Source organism: Phaenicophaeus curvirostris, chromosome 1, assembly GCF_032191515.1.
Source record: "Phaenicophaeus curvirostris isolate KB17595 chromosome 1, BPBGC_Pcur_1.0, whole genome shotgun sequence".
NCBI classification, from domain to species: domain Eukaryota; kingdom Metazoa; phylum Chordata; class Aves; order Cuculiformes; family Cuculidae; genus Phaenicophaeus; species Phaenicophaeus curvirostris.
In genome coordinates this window covers 34,639,246-34,660,519 of record NC_091392.1, presented here as the reverse complement: position 1 = coordinate 34,660,519, position 21,274 = coordinate 34,639,246, and the positions used below count along the sequence as shown (strand labels likewise).

Below are 21,274 nucleotides of genomic sequence, written 5' to 3'. Positions count from 1 at the left end.
TCCAGACGCTGCTTCTGGCCACCCTCATGGTGAGGGTGCTTGTAATTACTTTTTTCCCCCAGCAAGTAGGTTTGTAGGAAAAATATCCTTGATGTGTTCAAAGCGGAAAAGGATGGTAAACCCTCCAAGTGCGAATGTTCCCCAAAGCCCATATGACCAGGGGATGGGATGGGATGGGATGGGATGGGATGGAATGGGTGGAGGGGTGGGATGGGATGGATGGATGGGGGGGTGGGATGGGATGGATGGATGGGGGGGTGGGATGGGATGGGATGGATGGATGGATGGATGGGTGGATGGGTGGTGGGTAGGATGGGATGGATGGGGGTAGTGGGATGGGATGGATGGGGCGGTGGGATGGGATGGATGGATGGGGGTTGGGTGGGATGGGGTGGGATGGGATGGATGGATGGGGGGTGGTTTGGGATGGGATGGGATGGGATGCATGGGAAAGGATGGGATGAGGGGGTAAGATGGGATGGGGGTATGGGTGGGGAGATGGGGTGGGGTGATTGGGGATGGGATGGGATGGATGGATGGATGGATGGGTGGGTGGATGGGTGGTGGGTAGGATGGGATGGATGGGGGCGGTGGGGTGGGATGGGATGGATGGGGGGGTGGGATGGGATGGATGGATGGGGGGTGGGTGGGATGGGATGGATGGACGGATGGGTGGTGGGTAGGATGGTATGGATAGAGTGGTAGGATGGGATGGATGGGGCAGTGGAATGGGATAGATGAGTGGGGGAGTGGGTGGGATGGGATAGATGGGTGGGGGAGTGGGTGGGATGGGATGGGATGGGATGGGATGGGATGGGATGGGATGGATAGCGGGGTGGGATGGGCTGGATGGATGGAGGCCGGGGGTGCGGGTGGGTGGGAAGGAGCGAGCGCTCCCTCCCGGGGCGCTGCCCCCCGGCCCCGCCCCGCCCCGCCCCGCGCACCTGCCGCCCGTGCCGGGCGCGTGCCGGGAGCCGGCGGTGCCGCAGGAAGCGCCCGGGCGCGTTCGGCCGCGGCGTCACGTGACTCGGCGGCGGCCGCTCCCGGCGCCGCGATGGGCGCGCGGCCCCGCGGCCGCCCCTGAGCTCCCCCCCGGTCGCGGCGGGCGCTGCCGGAGCCGCGGCGACTATGCTCACGCGGGTGAAATCCGCCGTGGCCAATTTCATGGGCGGCATCATGGCCGGCGGCGCGGGCGCCGAGCACGGCGGCGGCGGAGGCGGCGGAGGCGGCGGCGCGGATCTGCCGCTGCGGTTCCCGTACGGGAGACCCGAGTTCCTGGGGCTGTCCCCGGACGAGGTGGAGTGCTCCGCCGACCACATCGCCCGGCCCATCCTCATCCTCAGCAAGGACACGCGGCGCCTGCCCTGGACCACGGGCTACGCGGAGTGAGTGGGGAGCGGGGCGGGGGCGGCCGAGCCCGCCGGGGGGCGGTGGGAGCGCCCGGGTCGCTCGGGGGCCGGAGCGGGCGGCGATCCCGGCTCGGTCCGTGCGCGTCCGGCCGCTGCGGCACCGGGCGGGGGGGGAGGGGGGAGCTGCGTGAGGGGCCCGAGCCCCGGGGTGGCAGGAAGACCCCGGGGCCAAAGCCCCAGAGCGGGCTTAAGGGGCAGGTCGCTGCCCTGAGCCGCTCGTGTCGCGGTGTTTGCTGCAGGGCTGTGAGGGGGACACCTGGTTGTAGCCCTGAGCGCAATGGAACTAAATGATGGTTGGACTCGATGAGCCGGTGGGTCTCTTCCGACCTGGTGATTCTATGAAAAGTGCCTCAATTACCAGCCGAAGGGCGGTGTTTGTCTGAATGGAGAACCTCATCCCGCCGGCGGTGGGAGCAGCTGTGGAGGCGAGGCAGGTCCTTGCACTGGGTTATAGGTGGACACGTTGTTATCTTCGATGATGCTGGAAGCAGGACTCGGTGTTTGGTTTTGATAGGAATAGTTGGACTTGATGATCCGGTGGGTCTCTTCCAACCTGGTTATTCTATGATTCTATGATTCTCTCTGCTGCTGCCTCTCAGCCTTGAAGGTATCTGGCCATCTATGTTGCTACCAACTCTCAGGCTGTAGAACTTGCCCCGGACAAGCTCCTCCACGCTCCTAGGTTGTTTAGCCGTAGAGCGCTGTCTCTTCAGGTGCACCTGAGTTCCCAGCAAAGCTACTGCAAAAACTACAGTGAAGGCTTCGCATTGTTAATGAGCGATCGCTAGCTTTATATAAAAGGTTGTTACATCATTGGGCACACTGGAATGGGAACAGGGATTTAAAGAATTTTAAATTGGATTGCTCTTCTCAGATTGTTAAAGACTTGAGTAGACTACTGAGCAAATTCCTAGGAACTATTAGTTTAAATGCTTGAAAGTCAGCTCTAATTGTTCTGCTACTATAATAGACCCTGAAAAAGCAGTTCGTTACCAAAGCAAGTAAGTGCTGCTATTTTTAGCTTAGGTGAGGTGCTGTGGCTTTCAGCAAGTAACTGTAATTGCACGTTGGTGACAAAGTGGAAGGGAGGTTTTCTGGCTCCCAGGTATGTGCATCCACAGCTGCCCATAAGCTTTGTCTGAGACTGTTGGAGAAGAAAAATATGGGTGTCAGGAAGTAAAAGACCAGATTGACCCTGTAGATTAAACCTTCTGCGAGGAAGTATTTGAAGATGAAGTAAAGGGCTCTGGTAGTTGTGAAAGAAAAAGAACGTGCCTGGTTTGTTTTCATATATTTGTTATTCTTCCAAGCTTTGAGCAACTTGATGAATTGAGACAGGCATAAAAAAAGTCACTGGCTTTCTCAGTTGCTATTCTTTCCTCTGTGAAGAGAGGTTGGTTCACTTTTCGCTTTATCTCTGTTTTGTTTTTTTTTTTTCTTTTTTTGTCTTATCCCCTTCCAGTGCAGTTACTGGTTCCATTGCTCAGTGAAAGGTAGTCTGTAGAGAGAACTAGTGAACGTTTTATCAGGCTCTTCCCGGAAACTTCTACATGATCTCCAAAAATGGGGTTTGGTTGTAACTGGAAGATGTCAAAATGCTTGCTGTGCAGGAGATGAGAGGAAAACAGTGCTACCAGAATTGCACAGTCCTCCAAAAGCAAAGCAGTACAACAGCCATTTAGGAATAAAAGAAAAGAAGGAAATAGGGATGAACTTGGGTGTTGAAAAAAAAAATTTCCCCCCTCTTCTATTGAGCAGTTGCTGAGCTTTCTGAGAGAGAGAGAATGGAAAAATACCAGGAAGGCTTGGAGGAAGTGGAGGATTTAGTGCTTTTATGCCATTATTTAGCATTGTGTTAGTGTGTATATTAAGGAAGCTATCAGAGCAGTTTGCCTTTTGTTATAGTTCAGGTGAGCACTTGCCAGAATGTTAGGAGGAAGTTTAGTACCTTCATAAGGAGCTTGTGGCATAAATGGCTGACCTTTGTACTAACTTACATTTTACTAGTTTGCTTTGGTATGGAGGAATTGAAACATACAGTGCTCCAAGGTCTGTTTTCTCTGAGCTATATGCTTTTCCACATTTCTACGTTGCAGCAGATCAGCAAAAGTGATTCCAGTGTTTTGTCGGCAGGAATGCCTTTGGGCACTCAGATTTTTACTCCTTGAAGTTAAGGAGAGGTCTTTTGTAGACTCAGGAGGCAGAATTTGGCCCAGGAGGTGTAAGGAGAGAGCTTGTACTGCCTTAATTGTATCTGCCCTGATGTCATGGGTCCTCGGCATGGGGTTTGAGTCAGTGGGCTTATGCTCCACAGCCAGCACCAGCATCTGTCTTATTATCTTTAGGAGGAAACTTTGGCTCTGAGAACAGATCACCTGGAGGCTTTGGCTCAGGAAAGTGCTTGCAATCTTCATATACTTATTCGTAAAACGTGTAATTTAGAGATTATATTGGAGCTCCTTGGTGTTGTCATGTCGGTGTTTCATCCAAGCTAGAGAAGGCATTTCAGAGTTAGAAGTGATTTCATTGCAGGACTAAAGCAATCTGAGTCCAAAAAATAGGTATTTTTTCCAGGGACTTCTTTTTGTTCATTTGATTGCTAACAATAGGAATTCCTTACTAACTTAGGTAATTATAAGGAATACCACCCTGTTGACTATTCCTTCTCCTTAGCATCTGTGGTACATGCGTGTTGTCTGACTTGTTCCCTTGGAACAAACACTTCTCTTCCTCCTCTTTCTCTTGCTTCTCTCACTGAACATTTTTGTAATGGGTATTTTTGCAATATTGATCATCCGCACCAAACATTTTAACTTCTTTTTAAAATTAACTACTTACTTCTGTGGTATTATTCAGTGAAATGTAAGTTAGCCTTTAATTTTTATTATTAGCTTCACCTCTTTTAATAGTGTAATCATTATGCAAAGTATGTAGGCAGGCAAATGAAATCTTCAAAAACATACTTGATGCTGGGATTCGACATCGTTGCTTCCTGAAATTTTAGTGGGAATTCCATAGGGACTCAGCTTTCCTTAGTCAATGAGCAGCCTGAGAATTGCCTTCCAAAATGAGCATCCTGCTGTCTCCTCCATGCATAGGAGACCTGAGACCTTGAATTTCAGTTTACCTCATACTACAGGATGTCAAAAGGCCAGTAGATGTTTCAGAGAGATCCTTTTATGCCACCCACAGACACTTCCCTAACAGTCATCAAACTCTGCAGAAGCAAAATTAAAGTTATATTGCGCATCCAAGAAGCTTTTAAATTGCTTGTAAAGTAATAATTTTATTTAGAAATAAACTTTTCCTTTTTAATCAAGGGCATCTTTGACATAGTTTTACTGCATGTGCTTAGCTGCTGTGTGTCTCGAATGATCCTGGGAGAGGGTAGTCTGTTAACAAACATTCCTTTAAGTCTGCCTTCAAGTCAGAGAGGTAAGGAGATTTGCTGCTGTCTGAAAAGTTAAGTGACTTATTTGAATTAGGGTATCCTGCCTGACACTGTTTACTCATTGCCCTCTCTCCCCTCTGCAGGCAGCTGCACTCCTGAGGCCACAGGGCTCTTCCAGACTTTTCCTTGTCTGAGCAAAGAGCTGGTTTCTGAGCTTCTACTTGGATTGCCTTGTTACTGGGAGGGAAGCTTCTTCTCTTGTCCCCTTCCTGTGCTGTTTTCAGAGTTTATGACCTCTTCCTTGCAGAGTTTCTGCTAAGCTGCCCTCAGCCTCTGCATTAAACTCTGAAAGTAACTGGCAAGTAGAGGTGAGAGCACAGATGGAGTATTTAATGTGAAATGACTTGGATGGTATTCAACTGCATACGAACTCTGCACAGAACAGAATTGTTCACCTTTTGCTCTTTCGCTTTATCTTGTTCCTCCATGAAGCAGAGGATGAACAATGTGGAGCAGAGTCTTCCTTTCCTGGTTGAATTCCTGATCTAGGTATGGCATGACAAAATAGATGCCTGATTTGCAAATGACAAAGGTCTGGCCTACTGCTCATGCTGGTGGAGTTGCAGGGAAATTGCAACTGACTAGCTTTGTGGTAGAAAAGCAAGGCTGATTGTTTTTCATCTGTTTTGAATGTGTGTTCTTGGTAGCCCAGAATTCGGTACTACAATCATTTTTTTTAACTGTGTGAATCCTGGGGATGGGACCATAGCTAGCTGCTTCTGCATCACATGTTTTCTCCTCTTTGCTCTTAACCTTTCTGCCATCTCTTTGGAGAATATAAAGAAGTACTGCTAAATACACTTAAAGGAAATGGATGAAAGTCTCAATTGACCTTGTGCAAAGGACAAGGTTTTTGTCTTCTTTTTTTAATTTTTTTTTTTAAATTTCTAAATGACACTTGAGATATCTTTGCAGTTCTAATAGGTAGCCAGAAACTCGACTGTTGTGGTGTGTTGCTTAGGTTATGAAGTCAATTTATTATCCCAGTGGTGCCTTTCCTTTGATGAGACAGAAAGTCCGGGCTCTTGTTCCGTAATATTACATTTCAGAGATACTGTGGTTTCTCTGCTCTGCAGGCCTGCAGCAGCAATTACATTTTATCTGTGGCATGGTAACTACTGACCCATAATGGATACAGAGTTGTAGGTGAAGTGTGAGGACCATGTCCTTCTGCAGCATTATTACAGTGGCACATTGTTACTGCAACAACTTAAGTTCAGAATGAAAAGGAGGGGCAGAAGCTTACAGATGGGATTTTTTCTGCTATAAGTACTGGGGTTTTTTTAAGGCTGATCATGTTGCATGATGTTTTCTCATGCTGTGTTACTTAGCTTGTAGGAAATTAATGTTTGTGAGAAATGACTGGAGGCTTTTATTAAAATAACTTCTAGCTTTTCTCAGTGATCATAAATTTTAGGTTGTCGTAATCAAAATTAGTTGATTTTGTGAGTTAAGATAACACAGCAGTATTTTTCCACCTGAAGTACCTTTCATGTTCTGTCTAGGCCAAACTGTTCATACAAATGTTAAGCATTGTAATAACAGTCTGAAGCAGGTGAGAGCTTACCACAGCTGTGAATTGAGGTAAACCAAAGCACAGAAATTGTTTGTCCTGAGTGGGACAACATGTTGGTGTGGGAGGATAGTATAGCACTTGCATCTGCTGATCACTTATTTTAATCCCCACTGCCTCCCATTAACAGGAGATAACACTGCAGTCATGCTCCTGTGAATTGAAGTTGCATTCTCATTTCTGGGAGCTAGTCTTTCTAACAGTCTGTTGGGAGCATGACTCATGGCCTGTCAGTAAACACACTTCTTGTACATATTCTGTTTGGTGCAACTTTCAGGAAGATGGTATGCCTGGGAAAAAGCAGTAATACCTTTTTTAATATTATTCTATTTGGCTGTCTTCTCAGGTTAAGTACACAGAAATAATGAGTTACTTTCCTTAAACTTTTTTAAAAGCTGTTTGCACTTCTCTTTGTTTGGATAAAATTGTGTTCCGTTATTCTTTGTGTAGTTCAGAACACAGCACTGAGTAGGATCTGATGAATGAGCTAAGAATTCAAATCCCATATGCATACCTGAAGACAACTAACCATTCTTCCTGTGTATGAATTATTCTTATATGCATAACGTGATGTTAACTTTAATATACATTGCCAGACTCTTGTTTAAGTCTGAGCTCATATAAAACAGCCCACAGAAGCCCTGTGATAGTTTTAAGAGCTTCAGAAATCCCCTTCCTTCTGTAAGAGCTTATACTAGAGCATCTAATATTTATGTAATACCTCTAATCTGCCAAGTGTCTTGCAAATAATGATTTCAGAATAACTTTGGAGAAAAATGTACGTGTAAGTGTTCTTATTCCTCAGGTGAAGAAACTGAGGGAGAGAGGATAAGTTTTGGCAAGAGATTTGATACAAGCATAGAGAATGAATCCTGAGTTTAAAGTTCTGTGCTTGGATGACATGGTTGTTTTTCCTGCCATTATGTACCTGGCTTTTTGTGTGGTCTCTCGTTTTATTAGAACTAATGGGGATAAAAGCAGAAGGAGAAAAAAAAAAGGTAAATCATGTGCTCTGTATTTTTAATGTAGTCTGTAGTCTAAGTTGCACGTACATGGTACGAGGCAGGTATGAAGATCGTCTATTGAAGTTTTGTATCACTAGTCCCCCAGAGGTGAGTGCTGTCTGATGTGTTTCTGAAAAGCTTGAGCACAGTCCTGGCTTCTCAAACCAGAGGGTGCCTGTGTCCTCCCAGGCAGCCTTCCTTTGGTCCGTTCTGCCTTAGCACGGTCAGCAGATGTTACCTGTGAATGCTCCAGCTTTGTTCATTTGTCTGGGATGCAGCTGCATTGCTTGGGAAATGGGTAAGTGGGAACAGCTTGGCAGAGTTATCATCATGCTATAAAGTAATCTGGCAGGACTGTGCCCACTAGGGTGAACTGCTTCGAGCCTGTGAACGTGATCAAATGAAATGCACTCAGTTTGACCTTGAAGCAGTGCTGCAAAGCACAGGTCATTCCTGTGATGGGATCAATGTATGACATAAGGAAGAAATATGATTTGTGGGTTTAAGGACAGGTTAAGTCAGCTCTGCACTGAGCTGCATCCCAAATAAGACTTGGAGTAGGATAATGCTGTTAATGAGTGGAGGCAGAAGTCTTTGGATGGATTTGGGCAGAGCAGGTGCAGTAACTTTGCTGTGGCGTGTAGGCATGTCCTGTGCATGTGCTGGAGTTGTGTTTGAGGTGGAGAGGTAGAGGATCCTGGATCTTCTCCTTTTCTGATTTCTGTTCTGCTTGAACTTGCTACTCTAAAATGCAAGAGATCACATTGGGCAGCAGCAACTCCGTATTAGTTGTGCATTTTGTTGCCTTTTACCTTTCTAAGGATTTTTCATTCCCATTGAACAGAAGGAAGAGGGTAACTTGTAAGACTTGGTTCTTATTTGGTCAGTTACATTTACCTGAAGTGTAAATTTTTGGGAGCGCCAGTTATAATACATGGTATTATCCAGAGTAGTTTCCCTGCTCGCAGCTTAGGTAGAGTAGGAGGGGTCATGGTTTCAAGTGCTCAGAGTGCAAAACAGTTAGCACAGTTAGAGAAATCCCAGCTTGTGTCCAGCCCCTCCATCCCCCAAACCCAACAGATGTGGTGTAGGAGTTTTATTGCATGGTAATTACAGGAGTTCAAGCACATAGGAGGTGACCAGTAGGTCCCTTGCAGCCATTTGGCCAGCTTCACCACCCAGTGGCCTTCTTGGTGTCTAATAGGTGCTGCCAGCTGTACTTGTGGTTGTAAGTGGCAGGGTGCGAGGTGATTGATGCTGTGTGACCTGTTCAGCAGATGAATCTCATAAAATGGCTGGGGGCAGGTATGATTTCTCCTCCCAGTACTGTATATGAGGCAAATGTCTGGAGAGTTGAGTGTTTAGTATTTCTTGAGGGGGAAGCCATGCTGGGGTAAAGCCAGCCTAAGGGACGTCCCTGGTTCTTGATCACAGCATGGTTTAATTGCTGGAGTCTGAGAGGGAGAAAGAGAGGAATAACACTAAGATGAGGCAGCCGGCATTGGCAAGGGTGGTGTTGGAGGAAGGCGCTGAGTAGGTGGGGGTGTGGCTAACACATAGTTGGGGAATGCCAAGATACAGACCGTGCACATGACTGAGCCCTCAGGCTGATTTAAAAAAAAACTTAAAAAAGAAGAGGTTATCAGTGTGCTGAGCAAGCAGACTTTTCTGGCCTGAAGCAGGGTGGCAAATCTGGAGCTTTGCTTCTTGTTTGGGATCTGTATTCAACAAAATGAGGCTTAATAGGAAGGGAGTCTAGGGCCACTGAGGTACAGGCAGCACTGTGTCCTCAGAAACCCTCTGACCTGACAGAACTGAAAGTGTATGCTTTTTTTTTTTCCAAGAGGAAAAAATTATAATGGTAAGCTGTCAGTCGTGTTCATTGAAGTGATTATCACCATGTTTAGCTTCAATTTGTTTCCTTCTCTTTCTTTTCTTTACCAAGGGTTGCATGAACACCTGAATTTTGTGTGGCCCTGGTCTTGATGGCCATGACAATGCTTCTCCTAAATGGTCCTCATCCGCAAGATGGGCAGGAGTCCTTGAATGGGTCTGGTCTCCCAGGATGAAAGAGAACAATATTATATCAGCCTCTCTATCCTCTGGTGTGGGGAGATCTGTCTCCATTAGTTTCACTAGTCATAATGCCAGTTGTTTTTAACCCTACTGTCTGTCTCCTCTACTGGAGGAGGAGTGATGTCAAATCCTCTAGGCTGTGCGCCTTTCCTTCTTGTGAAAGAAGGTCCTGTGTCCTGGTGGTGACTGTGGCTGAAAGGTGAATAACCATATCCAATCTCGGTCATGTGTGTGCTTTCCATGTTGGTTTTCTGCTACAATAAGTGAGGGAACAGATTGAGCTTTGATTGCATCTTTTCCTACTTTTAATTTGCACCATAAACAATAAGGTCTTTTTAAGGAGGCGATGACGCAACAGTGTATGTGTTAGCTGAAGTGGGAGAAGAGCACCTGCTGTTTGGGTGGTAGCACACTGATTTTGTGGATCACACTCTGATGTCCTGCATACAACGGCTTCAGGAATCCTGTGGCAAAGTGTCTGCAGACTGGTGTTAGAGGCCTGTGAGATTGTCTAGGGATCCTTTCATAGCCATAGCTTTGCTTCCAAAGTCTTCCCAGTTAATTTACTGAATCTGCTGGCCACATAGCTAAGTGCCCTTTGTGCTGTCCTGGCTCTGTGTCTACCCCATTGCTTAAAGGTACTGATAGAGACAAGACCTTTCCGAGCCTCTGCTCCTCCTGTGAGCCTTTCTGAATTTCCCTGATTTGTTCTTCTGTGCTTTATGGCCTGTTATGATAATTTCTACCTTCCAAACTCCTTGCAGAGAGGCAAAAGAGATTCAGCTCCAGCTAAACTCTGCAGCAGATCTTTTTTTTTTGGCCAACATTGATAGATTCAGGCCAAGTATGATTCGTCTGTCTGAAGGTATATGTTGGAGACCTCTTCAGAAACGGATGTTGTGTAGTGCATGTTTTTAGTGCCATAAAATACCTGTCAGCTAGGACTAACAATCTGGTCCTTGGTGTTCTTACGTTGGAGGTGGGACTGAGGATGGGTTCCCAGCTCTTACAACTTTTAACGGTCTATCCGTTTTGTGGAGAACTCTTGCAAAGGCCAAAAAAAAAAATAAATTACACTGCTTTTCTTCAGAGATTTCTGTATTTTTCAGATGTAGCAGGTCACCATGTGGACTGACATGCTGTGGGCTTTCATTCTTCAGTTCCTCCTGAAATGGTGTTTTCAGCCTGTTACCTAGACATGAAACACTTGATATCTGTTCCCTAGGGGGAAACAGAATCCTTACCTTACTGAGCTACCTGGGCAAGGGTTTTGTCCTTTTGTTCAGGTGTGACGTTTAAAGATACAGTCCTCTGAAGGATAACAAAAATAGCATAGACATTGCTGCTTTGACTTCAGATGGGTTTTGTTAGGTTTTGTAACAGTTTGAATGAAAGGGAGGCTAGTGCTGGAGGAAGAAGTTGCCCAAAGTGTCACTAATATTTTTTTTTAATTATTACTATTATTAATAATCTTAATTATTATTCTTTTCCCCCTCTCTCTTGAGGAAATTGCTTTTTATCCTTGGTTGTGGAGTTTGTTTGGTTTTTTTTGTTTGTTTTTTTTTTTTTGAATCATAGTCTGTGCTGCCTGTCTATTAGGAGGAGAATGAGGAGCTGTGAGACTTGATAGCAATCTGGTTGAGAGGAGTGCTCCTGAAAGTGCGTCAGGCCCAAGCATTGTTACTGAGAGCAGGGTCATCTCAAGCAGATTCAGGATTGCATTGGACGATCTGTTTCAAAGGTGAGAGCTGCCACATAAAACCTGCCACATCTGTGCCTTGCTGACCAGGCTCACAAAGCAGCTGAGCAGCTTTGCTTGTACCTGGGAGTTCAAAGTCTTGCACCTATGTTGGTTTCAGTGGTTGTGTGGGGAGCTTAATGCCTCTTCTTGTGCCCTGTCCTGTGTCCCACTGTTAATTCTACTGGCTCCATGTCTGTGCGAGTGCCTTGGCAGGCTGAATGTGGGTCTTGGGTTTTTTTTTGTTTATTTGTTCAGCAGTATATGATGCTTTGCAGAAGCCTGTGCAGTAAAACTAGGTTTCTTGAATTGCTGGTTGTGTTTTTTTAAAACGGCGTTTTGGAGAAAGGGCTTTTTCTTCTGAATCTGTATTAAGGGTCTTTTGTTTCATGAGTGAATGCTAAATTTTGGAGTAGAAATTAGATCTAAAACCTGGTTTGAACTAGTTTTTGTTTCTCCTTGCTGAACTTATTTATAGATGTCTTGACCGAAAAAGGAAATTAAAGGGTGGATTTTTCCCATTTCTTTCCAAGGACTTAATTTAGTTTAAACTTGCGATGTTTATGTTTTAGAGATTATAAGAGCCATACAGTGAAACCTGCATTGTATATGTGATGCTGCTGGGGATGGAGTATGCTTTTACATTCAGGTATTTGGTTAAGCATTTAGAAATGGAAAATACTGATTATAAAGCTAACCTCCGTGAAAATTGTTTCTTATATCATCACATGGATTGTAAAGTTTTGTGGGTAGTTGGTCTGAAATGAGTGATTTCCATTTTGTAGAATTTAAATATATTATTTTTTTCTCCAGTCTCCCTCCTGCCCTTCACACAAAAAATTGCTTTTCAGCCATTTTCATGCATCAGTTGAAGGTGAGCACTTAAATCAGTCACACATGCTCTCAATCATAATGCAGGAATTGGTAAGGTATGAAAACTTGCACTGATCTTCCTAAAAATTAAAGAAAGATATGTCAACATCAGACTTGGAGGTTGATTCTGTCTGCCTTACCTTGCTGCCTCTCTCATTAATCACATCTCCAGTCCTGTGCTTTAAGTTCATTTCTTTATTCTTCTTGGTAAATTTTAATTAAGATCAGCATCTCCACAGCCCTTGAAAAATGTAGATGACAACTTCTTCAGTCTGGAACTCCCTCCGGCGTACTTCTCAATGTCATTTTAAGGTCTCTCCATCCCTCTCCAGTAGTGCAAAGCCAGGAATTACAGCCCCATGAGTTCCTTTGGCAACCTCTCCAGAGTAATCCCTGAGAATCCCAGGTCTGCGGATGGTAATTCTATTAGCTGTTCAGCAAATAGTCTGGAAGAATGCAGCTGGTGTGTGGAAATGTGGGAAGTTCATCTCTGCCTTTAATCCTGCTTTTAGAGGGGGAAAAAAGTTATAGGCTAATGTGATTAGCTATAATCGCCTTCTCACATGGTTTTAGAAAAGTGTCTGATTCCTAAATTGCAAGCTAGTTCTATGAAGTGCTTTTGTGGAGGGGATGGAATATTATTTTGGTACTCAGCTGATTTGTCTTTTGGAAGAAACACTGGAAGCAAGAGGAAAAAAAACCTCTTCTAGTCAGCAGTGAGTTCCTAGTTATTGTTATACAGCGTAATTTAGAAATCTGAAACCAAGAGTGTGTAAATGGAAACACAAAGTGAGCGTAATCCTTTCAGATATCTAGGTATATGTATAAACACAGGCAAGGAACAACTTGTGCATACATTGGAAATTGCGCTACAGCGCTTTTTTGGGGGAGGAGGAAGTGTTGCCCTGGCAGGCTCAGCCTGTTTTCTATTTCCAGAGAGAGAGAGAGGAGGTAGCTGTGGGAGCAGGTAGAAAGATACTTTGTGTGTTTGCTTTGTTTTGCTGGAGAAATTGGAAAAAAGCATGTCTGGTCTAGCAGTCAAATGCTTGCCTGTTCAGCAAGTGGCCCTGGAGATGATTGAGGTCTCAGAACTGCACATGCTGCCTTTTACTTGAGCAGCAAATTTGAGGCCTTGCAATATAGAGAAATTGTGTGAATTGAAGCTTTCTCTTGTCTTCCCATGAGGTTCCCCTGCTCTTGTGCCCTGTCTTGCCTGCATGGCCGTGGGGGTGGTGTCGGGGCCCTGGGCAGGGCGGTCCTGGTGGCAGCTGCCCCAGAGTCCCAGGGCAGGGAGGGAGCAGGCAGGCACTGCTGGAAGGGCTGCCTGCCCTCTGCTGGCACACAGCTTTTTCCCTTCAGCTCCCCTAAGTGTTGCAGGGTGGGAGCAAATTCACTGAGAAGGGGTATTATTCACTCTAGTGTCAAGTCAGCCTCGGGTATCCTCCTGTCACAGTGATTCAAATGCTTGGGAGGGGCAGGAGAGACAATGCTGTGGCATTAAAGTGTTGCAATACTAATCTTATCATCTTATAGTGTTAGTCAAGTGGGTGCTTTAGAGGTTGTGGGACTGCCTTGTTTACAAATAAAAACTATCACTTAGTTTAATTACAGTGCAAGACATACTTGCATCTTACACCACAAACCAAAACATCAGCCTTGTAAACAGGTGCAACTGCTGTGCTCCCTCACAGCATTCTCTAATGCAAGAAAATTTCTTTAGGCTATCAAGTAAGTTAGTGCCTTTAAAATGACAACAACGAAAAGCCCGTAAAAAAAAAAACAAACCCACCAACAAACCCCAAACCTATACCAAATAATTGAAGTGGAACTTTTTGTTCTTCTTTGAAACTGTATCGTACTCACTGAAGAACTTGAAAGACTAGATGAGGAACTGGATGGATTTAATCTTGGAGAAATGTAGTGGTGTTTGGCAAGGATCATTTGAACTGGTATTACACAGGTACATGTTTCAAAATTACTGTAACCCCTCTAGCATCCTTCTGGAGAGTGTGCCGAAACAGTTGCTCAGTGTGTAGTCAAAAAGCCAAGGAAAGTGTTAGCATACAAGGGAGGTGGAATGTGATAGTAGAAAATGGATTGCCTCTGCACAAGTCTACATTGAAAACACTAAGACTGTTCACCCTTAATTATGGGCAAAGCTAGAGCGGAGGATTAATGACCAAGAAAAAAACCCCAAACAAACAAATAGGAAACACAGAGGAGCTGAAAGAGAGGTAATGAAAATGAAGCCTACAAAACCAGGAGAGAGCACACTGAAGGCAAGCTAAATATTTTTGTACTGGGGAAAAAGTTTAACAGGAATAGAAACCCCCTATGACAGAAAGTGAAAGGCTGCAAAGAGTGATAAAAGATAATTCTTACTGTGTAACTTAAACTATGTGGGCAGAGTTAATTGCTTGAGGATATGCAATTTTGAAAGTTTTCTTTGGTAGGTCAGGGTCTTCTGTTTCAGGATGCTCTGAGACCTTGGATCTAAAGGCATTTTAAATAACATTAGAGATGGGTGCCATGAAATCCTAGATTTTTTTTTTTATTATTATTTTAAAATAAAAATCTAATCTCTCATGCTTTGCTGTATGACAGAGGACTCTACTAGGCATTAAAGTGCTATGGCTGGGTTGATTCCTGAATTAATGTGATGTTTCTCACATTCCCACCTGGAATGCTGTGACTCACCCCTGCAGCAGAAAACAGTGCAATTAGTGGGGCAGAAACTGAGCTACTGAGAGTTCTTCCAAAGGTGCATATTTTATTGTTTGGAATAGTAATAAATCCAGAGTATTGTGGTTTAACCCCAGCTGGTGACTTAAGCCCTGCCCAGCTGCTCACTCACTCTCCCCCTGTGGGATAGGGGCTAGAATTGGAAAGGTAAAAGTGAGAAAGCTCATGAGTTGAGATAAAGACACTTTAATAGGTAAAGCAAAAGCTGCACACAGAAGCTAAGTAAACCAAGAAACTCATTCACTATTTCCCATCAGTAGGCAAGTGTTCAGCCATCTCCAGGAAAGCAAGGCTCCATTGCGTATAACAGTTAGAAGATGAAAGGTATTAACTTTGAACATTCCCCCCTTTCTCCTTCTCCCCCCAGCATTTATTGCCGAGCACATTATATGGTCTGGGATATCTGGGGTCAGCTGTCCTAGTTGGGTCCCCTCCCTACTTTTTGTGCACCCCCAGCCTACTGGCTGGCAGGATGGTGTGAGAAACAGAGAAGACCTTGACTATGCATAAGCACAACTTAGCAGTTACAAAAACATCTCTGTTATCAGCATTGTTTTCAGCACAAATCAAAAATGTAGCAACTTATAAACTACTATGAAGAAATTTTACTGTGTCCCAGGCAAAACTAGTTCCCAGAGGAAATACCAAAATGTGGGAGAAGACCATTCTATGAAGACAGTGATAGAAATCGAAAGTAGCAGCACAAACTGTTCTAAAAGTCGTGTGTAGATTTCCTGTATGTGGAGAAAATTTATTTTTAAACAGAAACTCTTAAAAGGGTGGGGAGTGGTTTTATTCTAGGAATCTGTATTTAAGTAGTGCAGAAAGCAATTTCTTTTGTTCAAGGGTGGATGGGCTTATTTGATGACCTTGTGAAAGATGAGCTTTTCTCAGCTAAGAATTGAACAAGGTACTTCATCAAGAAGAAAAATAATGACAGCTGCCTGTTGGTGTCATGTAACATCTTATTCTTCATCATTCAGTTCTTGTGTAATACTTTAGCCTGTATTCCTGACAAAAAAAGGCAGAAAAAATCTGTGGAGATACCTGTCCATTTTTCCCTTTCTTTCTGGATCTCCCATTGAAAGTCCCAGCACTCCAGAAGTATCACGGAGCTGTGGGGCACTCTGCTGGCTTTCCCAGCATTACCTGAGTACCATTTGGAAAGCACTTAATAAAAATCAAGTGAACATACTGCTACAGTAAACAGTTGAGCATTTTTACAGACAGGTTATAAGGCACAAAAGATCCGTGAGTAGTGAAGGGATTAGTGATAAAGAATCACTGAACGAATAGCTCAATCTAGAGGAAGGGCAAGATGATCTTGACTCTGAAAATAAGAATGGAATTTGGAAATTGTTTCTCATGCAAGGGTTTTAACAAAACCTGAAAGAACTAAAGTATCTAGAGCACAACAGTCATACTTGCAAGTAATGTGGAACTGGTAGGATTTGTTCTCAATGCAGGGTAAGAACTTGCTGTACAAAAGCACCTGGTGCTCACAATAGTGTGTAACGAAGTGTAAGTCATATGCAGAGCTAACATAGCGTTTTGCCAGAGAGGTTATCTTAACCAAAATTAAAAGGGATGTTTGTAAATGTGTCGACAGAGATGAGGATTTTTTTAGAGAAGACACAAAGCAAGCTTGTTTGGTAGCATTGCTGCTAGGACATCTTCATGACCTGTTACTCTCCTGTGTCTGGAACAGTGAAACAGACACGTGTATCTGCAGATAAGAGCTTATAAAATATTCTTCAGCAAACTCTATTATAAATCAAATAGAAAGTGACCTTGGTAAGCTCTGTGAGTTTAGCTATGGAAAAAGTAAATCTATGGAAGTGTGGGAGGAAGCATCTCCACTCAAATGTGAAGATGGAGTTCCAATTTGTTCTTTTAATAAACAGCGTGAAATCTGAACAAGTAAATACATGAGACATAAGAAATAATACACTTCCAGGTAGCTGTGTAAGCTGTGCGTACCCTTTGCGCAAGACTTGATGGGCTTTGGATGAATTGTAGGAAAGGTCATTCCTATTTCCTGTGTCTGTCTGCCTGGTGCTCCGCTTCCCTGCGGCAACTGGAGATGCAGAGCTGCAAAAGCTTTCAATTTTCAGCAGCAGTGTTAATTTTTATGGACAAGGGAGCCAGTGGTAGCATGGCTGTGGGGTATGGGACTTGAACCTTTCTGTGGTGGTAGGCAGCAGATGAGAAGCACTCCTTATGGAAAGCATTGTCTTCTCACTGTCTCTCCATGTAGTGTGTAGCATGTCTTCAGATCTCTTTCCAATGTGATGGGTGGGTGGGACTATAAATTTGACCTCTATCCATCTATTACAGAAGAGTGAAATGTGGCCTCAAAATGGCAGAGTAGTCTGACAAGATACTTAAGAAAGTATGTTTCCACTTGATCAGCTCCGCGTAGAATTTGGTCTAGAAGTCTTAAAATAAGAATTGGATAGGTCACTGAAGTCTAGGGTGTTACTAAGTGTTGCCCCATTACAAATAGAGGTTTTATGTGTGAGCAGCTGCCTTACCTGGTGGCATTAGCAGCTGGGGAATGTGTACCACAACCAAGAGTATAGGTTTTATCTGTATGGGTTGGCAATGACCTATTAGATGATATTTTGAGGAAAGTAATTTTATACATGTTCTTAAAGAAAACAATCCTGTGACCCTTCTCTGAAACAAAGCCTTTCCTTATTCAGAGTGTGCCCAGCAGGCTGCCATAATGGGAGGTAGTAGCGTTCTTGAGTGTTTTGTTTTCTTTTGCCTGTTACTTTCCCTTGGCCCTTCCCGTCAAATTGTTCCGTTGAAATTCCCTGCTGTTTGTTTGCAACAGTTGAATGAAATGGAAATCTTCTAATTATGTTCTTATCTAAGAGTACTGTCACTCTTTACTTAAGTACTGTTTGAGATAAAAAAGCCTCGGTGCTCTACTTTTCAGCTGGACTAATCTTGCATTGGGACAAGTGTATTTTTTGAATTATGTTTCGCTGTGATCATAGGTCCTTTTAATTGTGTGGCAAATCAGCATGAAACAGAAGAGTTATAACTAAAGAGAGCAAATATTATTATTTTCCTCCGCAAACTTTCAGTCTGTGATGTCCACTGTGGCTGTGTTGTCTGTTTGATCTGTGGAGGGTATGGGGACAAGAAAATTGTCTTCACGCTTTGTTTCCTCAGACCTTGCCAGACTTCTGAGGTCCAGCACACTGACCAAGAAACTCATTCCCAAAAGCAACAGTTGTCTGAAACACACCAAGTATTGTATTCAACTCAAGTGCTAACATAGCACTCTAGGGAGAGCCTCATTTCATCTAAGAACTTTGTTTCTCTGGACAAGCTGTGCCCATGTCTCCTAAAACATTTGCAACAAAAATTCTCGTAAATGATTTGTCTTTACCTAACATCCTATTCTGCGACCACAGTAGATCAGTGCATATTTCACAGCCTGAACTGAAAGACCAAACCATGGAAGAAATTTTTTCATTATCATTAACACACGTTCATTTTCTGCCCTCGCTTCCTGAGCCTTCAGAATAGCCTTACCGAAGTATTCTCAAGGAACAGACTTCTAATGGTCTAAAATAAAACCAACCCAGCTGAAACCAAACTGTGCCAGAATAGCACATGATTATTATAAATGCTTTGGAGGACAGAACTGTTGGAATTACTCATGCATGCTTTGAATACAGTGGTCTCTGTCCAGAGCAGTAGTGCCATGATGGGAGTTGTGTGGGTGACTCTACGCTCAGATGCTTTTCTACAGACAATTGGTAAAGGGCTAGAACACTCTTTTCAGCGGGAAATGTCTTTCCTATCTTCGTGGCCTTGATTCTTCTGACTTACTTTAAAACAAAACACTCAAAAATCCAGAACAAAACAAAACAAAACAAAACCAAAAGCTTTATAAAGGTGAAGCTGGGAAATCAAACTTGTCATTCTCTTGGGTTATGCGTAGAGGATAATGGTAGACGTACACATGCATAATGGTAGGGATGTCCCTACATATGTATAGTGGCTTTATGGCTTGGGTTGTAATTATACCCTGCTCTCCTGCTTCCCCTCTCTTGTTCCTAGTGTGTCCTTTCTCCTGTTGTCTCACCAGTTTGTGCCTTTCTTGTCTTACGATGTGCCCTGTGTTCTAACGCTAACTTGTTTCTTTATGATTTATCTGCAATTAGTACTGGGTTTTCTGCACTTGTTCATTTCTGAAGAAGGTTGTGCATACCTGGGTGAAAACATTGGGCAAAGTTTCAGTTCTGTCAGCTAGTCTCATAAAAGACACTTGCTCCCAGGAGACCTGATCTCCCTAATATTATTTTGATAGTGAACTATTTTAAGCCACAATCAAACCCAAAATAAACCCCTCGTTTGATTGTTAAAAGTAAGGCATGCCACAGTCTTACTGTAAGTCTCTTGGAAAAAAGCCAGTAGGATTAAGCACTGTCTGTGCACTCCCAGATGGTGAAGCTTGCAAAAGATTACACTTAGAGATTTTCTGAAACTCTCCTAGTCGCCCAGAAATAGTTCTAATATGTGGGATGCTTGAATAATATAAAAACAATTCTTTGCATAATACTGTGACTTCCACTGTCAAATGTAGTTGTCACAGCTCCAAATTTTAATGCTCTTTATTTATGCTGTATTTTTAAGAACCTGTTAAAGCCACCAGAATTTCCTAATTTCAAAATAAGGTGGTATTAATGTTGAGAGTGAAACACTAATGTGGTTCTTACAGGTTCTGCTTCTGCTACAAAAGGAAAATTACTATTTTCCTCTTTTATTCCAGTTTCAGATTCTTATTTCCAACCATTGCTGCCATGCCTTCTGTTTTTCTCAGGACCTGGCAATGGGATGGGGAATGTAGGAGGACAGCAATTGATGTTTAATCCTTCACATGTTTTCTAATTTATACTAGGGCTGATTATACATGCATCTAGAGCAAACAGGCACATATGCATATTCTAAATAGAGATACGTTATGATTTTCCTGCTACAGACAAATACTGTCGTCTTCCATGGCCTCCGTGGTTTGGGCCTGGTAAAACTCTGTGTATTTTCACTTCTGCACTGTTCTTGCAGATGAAGTCTTGTTTCTTAGGAGATTTTGTCGAACTGTCACTTCTCAGATCAAATTTGGGCCTTTCTTATACTGAGTAATTAAAAATACTGTATAAACTACGTAACACCCTTAAGTGATTGTGAATTGAGTGGTTGAGTGATTTTATATGAAGGTTGCAATGTATTGAATGCTGTGATTACAAAAAAAACCAACCCTGTGGTGTTGCAAGATCATCGCAATGCTTTTGTCTACTGCAAAAGCATTGCTGCTGCTTTGTCACAGAGCAGAATTTAGCCCTTGTACCTCTTTGGGTCCCTATAGGCAAGGTATCTGCTTTGCAGAATTGCCCATTATTCCAGGACTGAATGCCTGGACAAGTCTGATAACTGCTCCCAAAGGGTGCTTTGGGGGGTCCCTGACTCGCTAGTGGTGTCTGCCAGCAGTGGGGAGTACTGTGCAGAGAGTTTCATGCAGCACTCTTGTTTACAGTGAAGGTTTCTTGTTTTTCTGTTTGGTGTATTAAGAAAAGGGTAAAAAGAAACCTCTCCATCTTCACATGAAAGATGCATATCTGCAATGACAGTGAATTATTTCTGTATTATTGAGCGTTTCCTGCTTTGGTAGTTATTGTTGTGTAGCAATGCTGTCACCGGAGTTACTGCCAAATTGGTTTATAAATCTGTAGAGACTGCAGCTAGCAAGAGGAGTCTATTAAAATAACACAGGCTTCACTTAAAGGGTTTCTTTTACATTTTTTAGTTTCCAAGTTGCAGAGTACAAACACAGTGCTTAATACTGTATTTTGAGGTCACAAACCACTCATTGTTACCTTGACAAAATTTGAGGTGGCTATTGCGCTTCCTGGGGCAAGAAGGGCAAGTTTGTATTAGGTTTGCATGGCAAGGTTTTAGTAGTGGGTGGGCTACAGGGGTGGCTTCTGTGGAAAGCTGCTAGAAGCTTACCCCTTGTGGTGTGGAGCCAATGCCAGCTGGCTCCAAGCTGGACCTGCCACTGGCCACGGCCAAGACCATCACTAACAGTGGCAGTGCTTCTGTGATAACATTTTAGAAGGGGAAGAAGAAACTCTGCAGTACCAACAGCAGTGGAGAGAGGAGTGAGAATATGTGAAACAACTCTGTAGATGCCAAGGTCGTTGAAGGAGGGGGAGGAGGTGCTCCAGGTGCCAGAGCAGAGATTCCCCTGCAGCATGTGGTGAAGGCTCTGGCGAGGCAGCTGTCCCCTGCAGCCCATGGAGGTTAAGAGCAGAGCACATATCCACCTGCAGCCCATGGAGCATCCCACACCAGAGGAGGTGGATGCCCAAAGGAGGCTGCGACCCTGTG

At 43.8% G+C, this 21,274-nt stretch overlaps 1 protein-coding gene across 1 annotated transcript in view; it reads left to right on the top strand.

Moving 5' to 3' along the window:
* The first annotated feature begins 951 nt into the window (after positions 1–951).
* PPM1H (protein phosphatase, Mg2+/Mn2+ dependent 1H) overlaps positions 952–21,274 on the top strand; it is a 137,490-nt gene continuing 117,167 nt past the window's right edge. Inside the window, exon 1 of the mRNA XM_069852428.1 lies at positions 952–1,385. Within this exon, the coding sequence (XP_069708529.1) occupies positions 1,129–1,385 (257 nt within the window). The 5' untranslated portion in view covers positions 952–1,128. The remainder of the gene's footprint in view (positions 1,386–21,274) is intronic.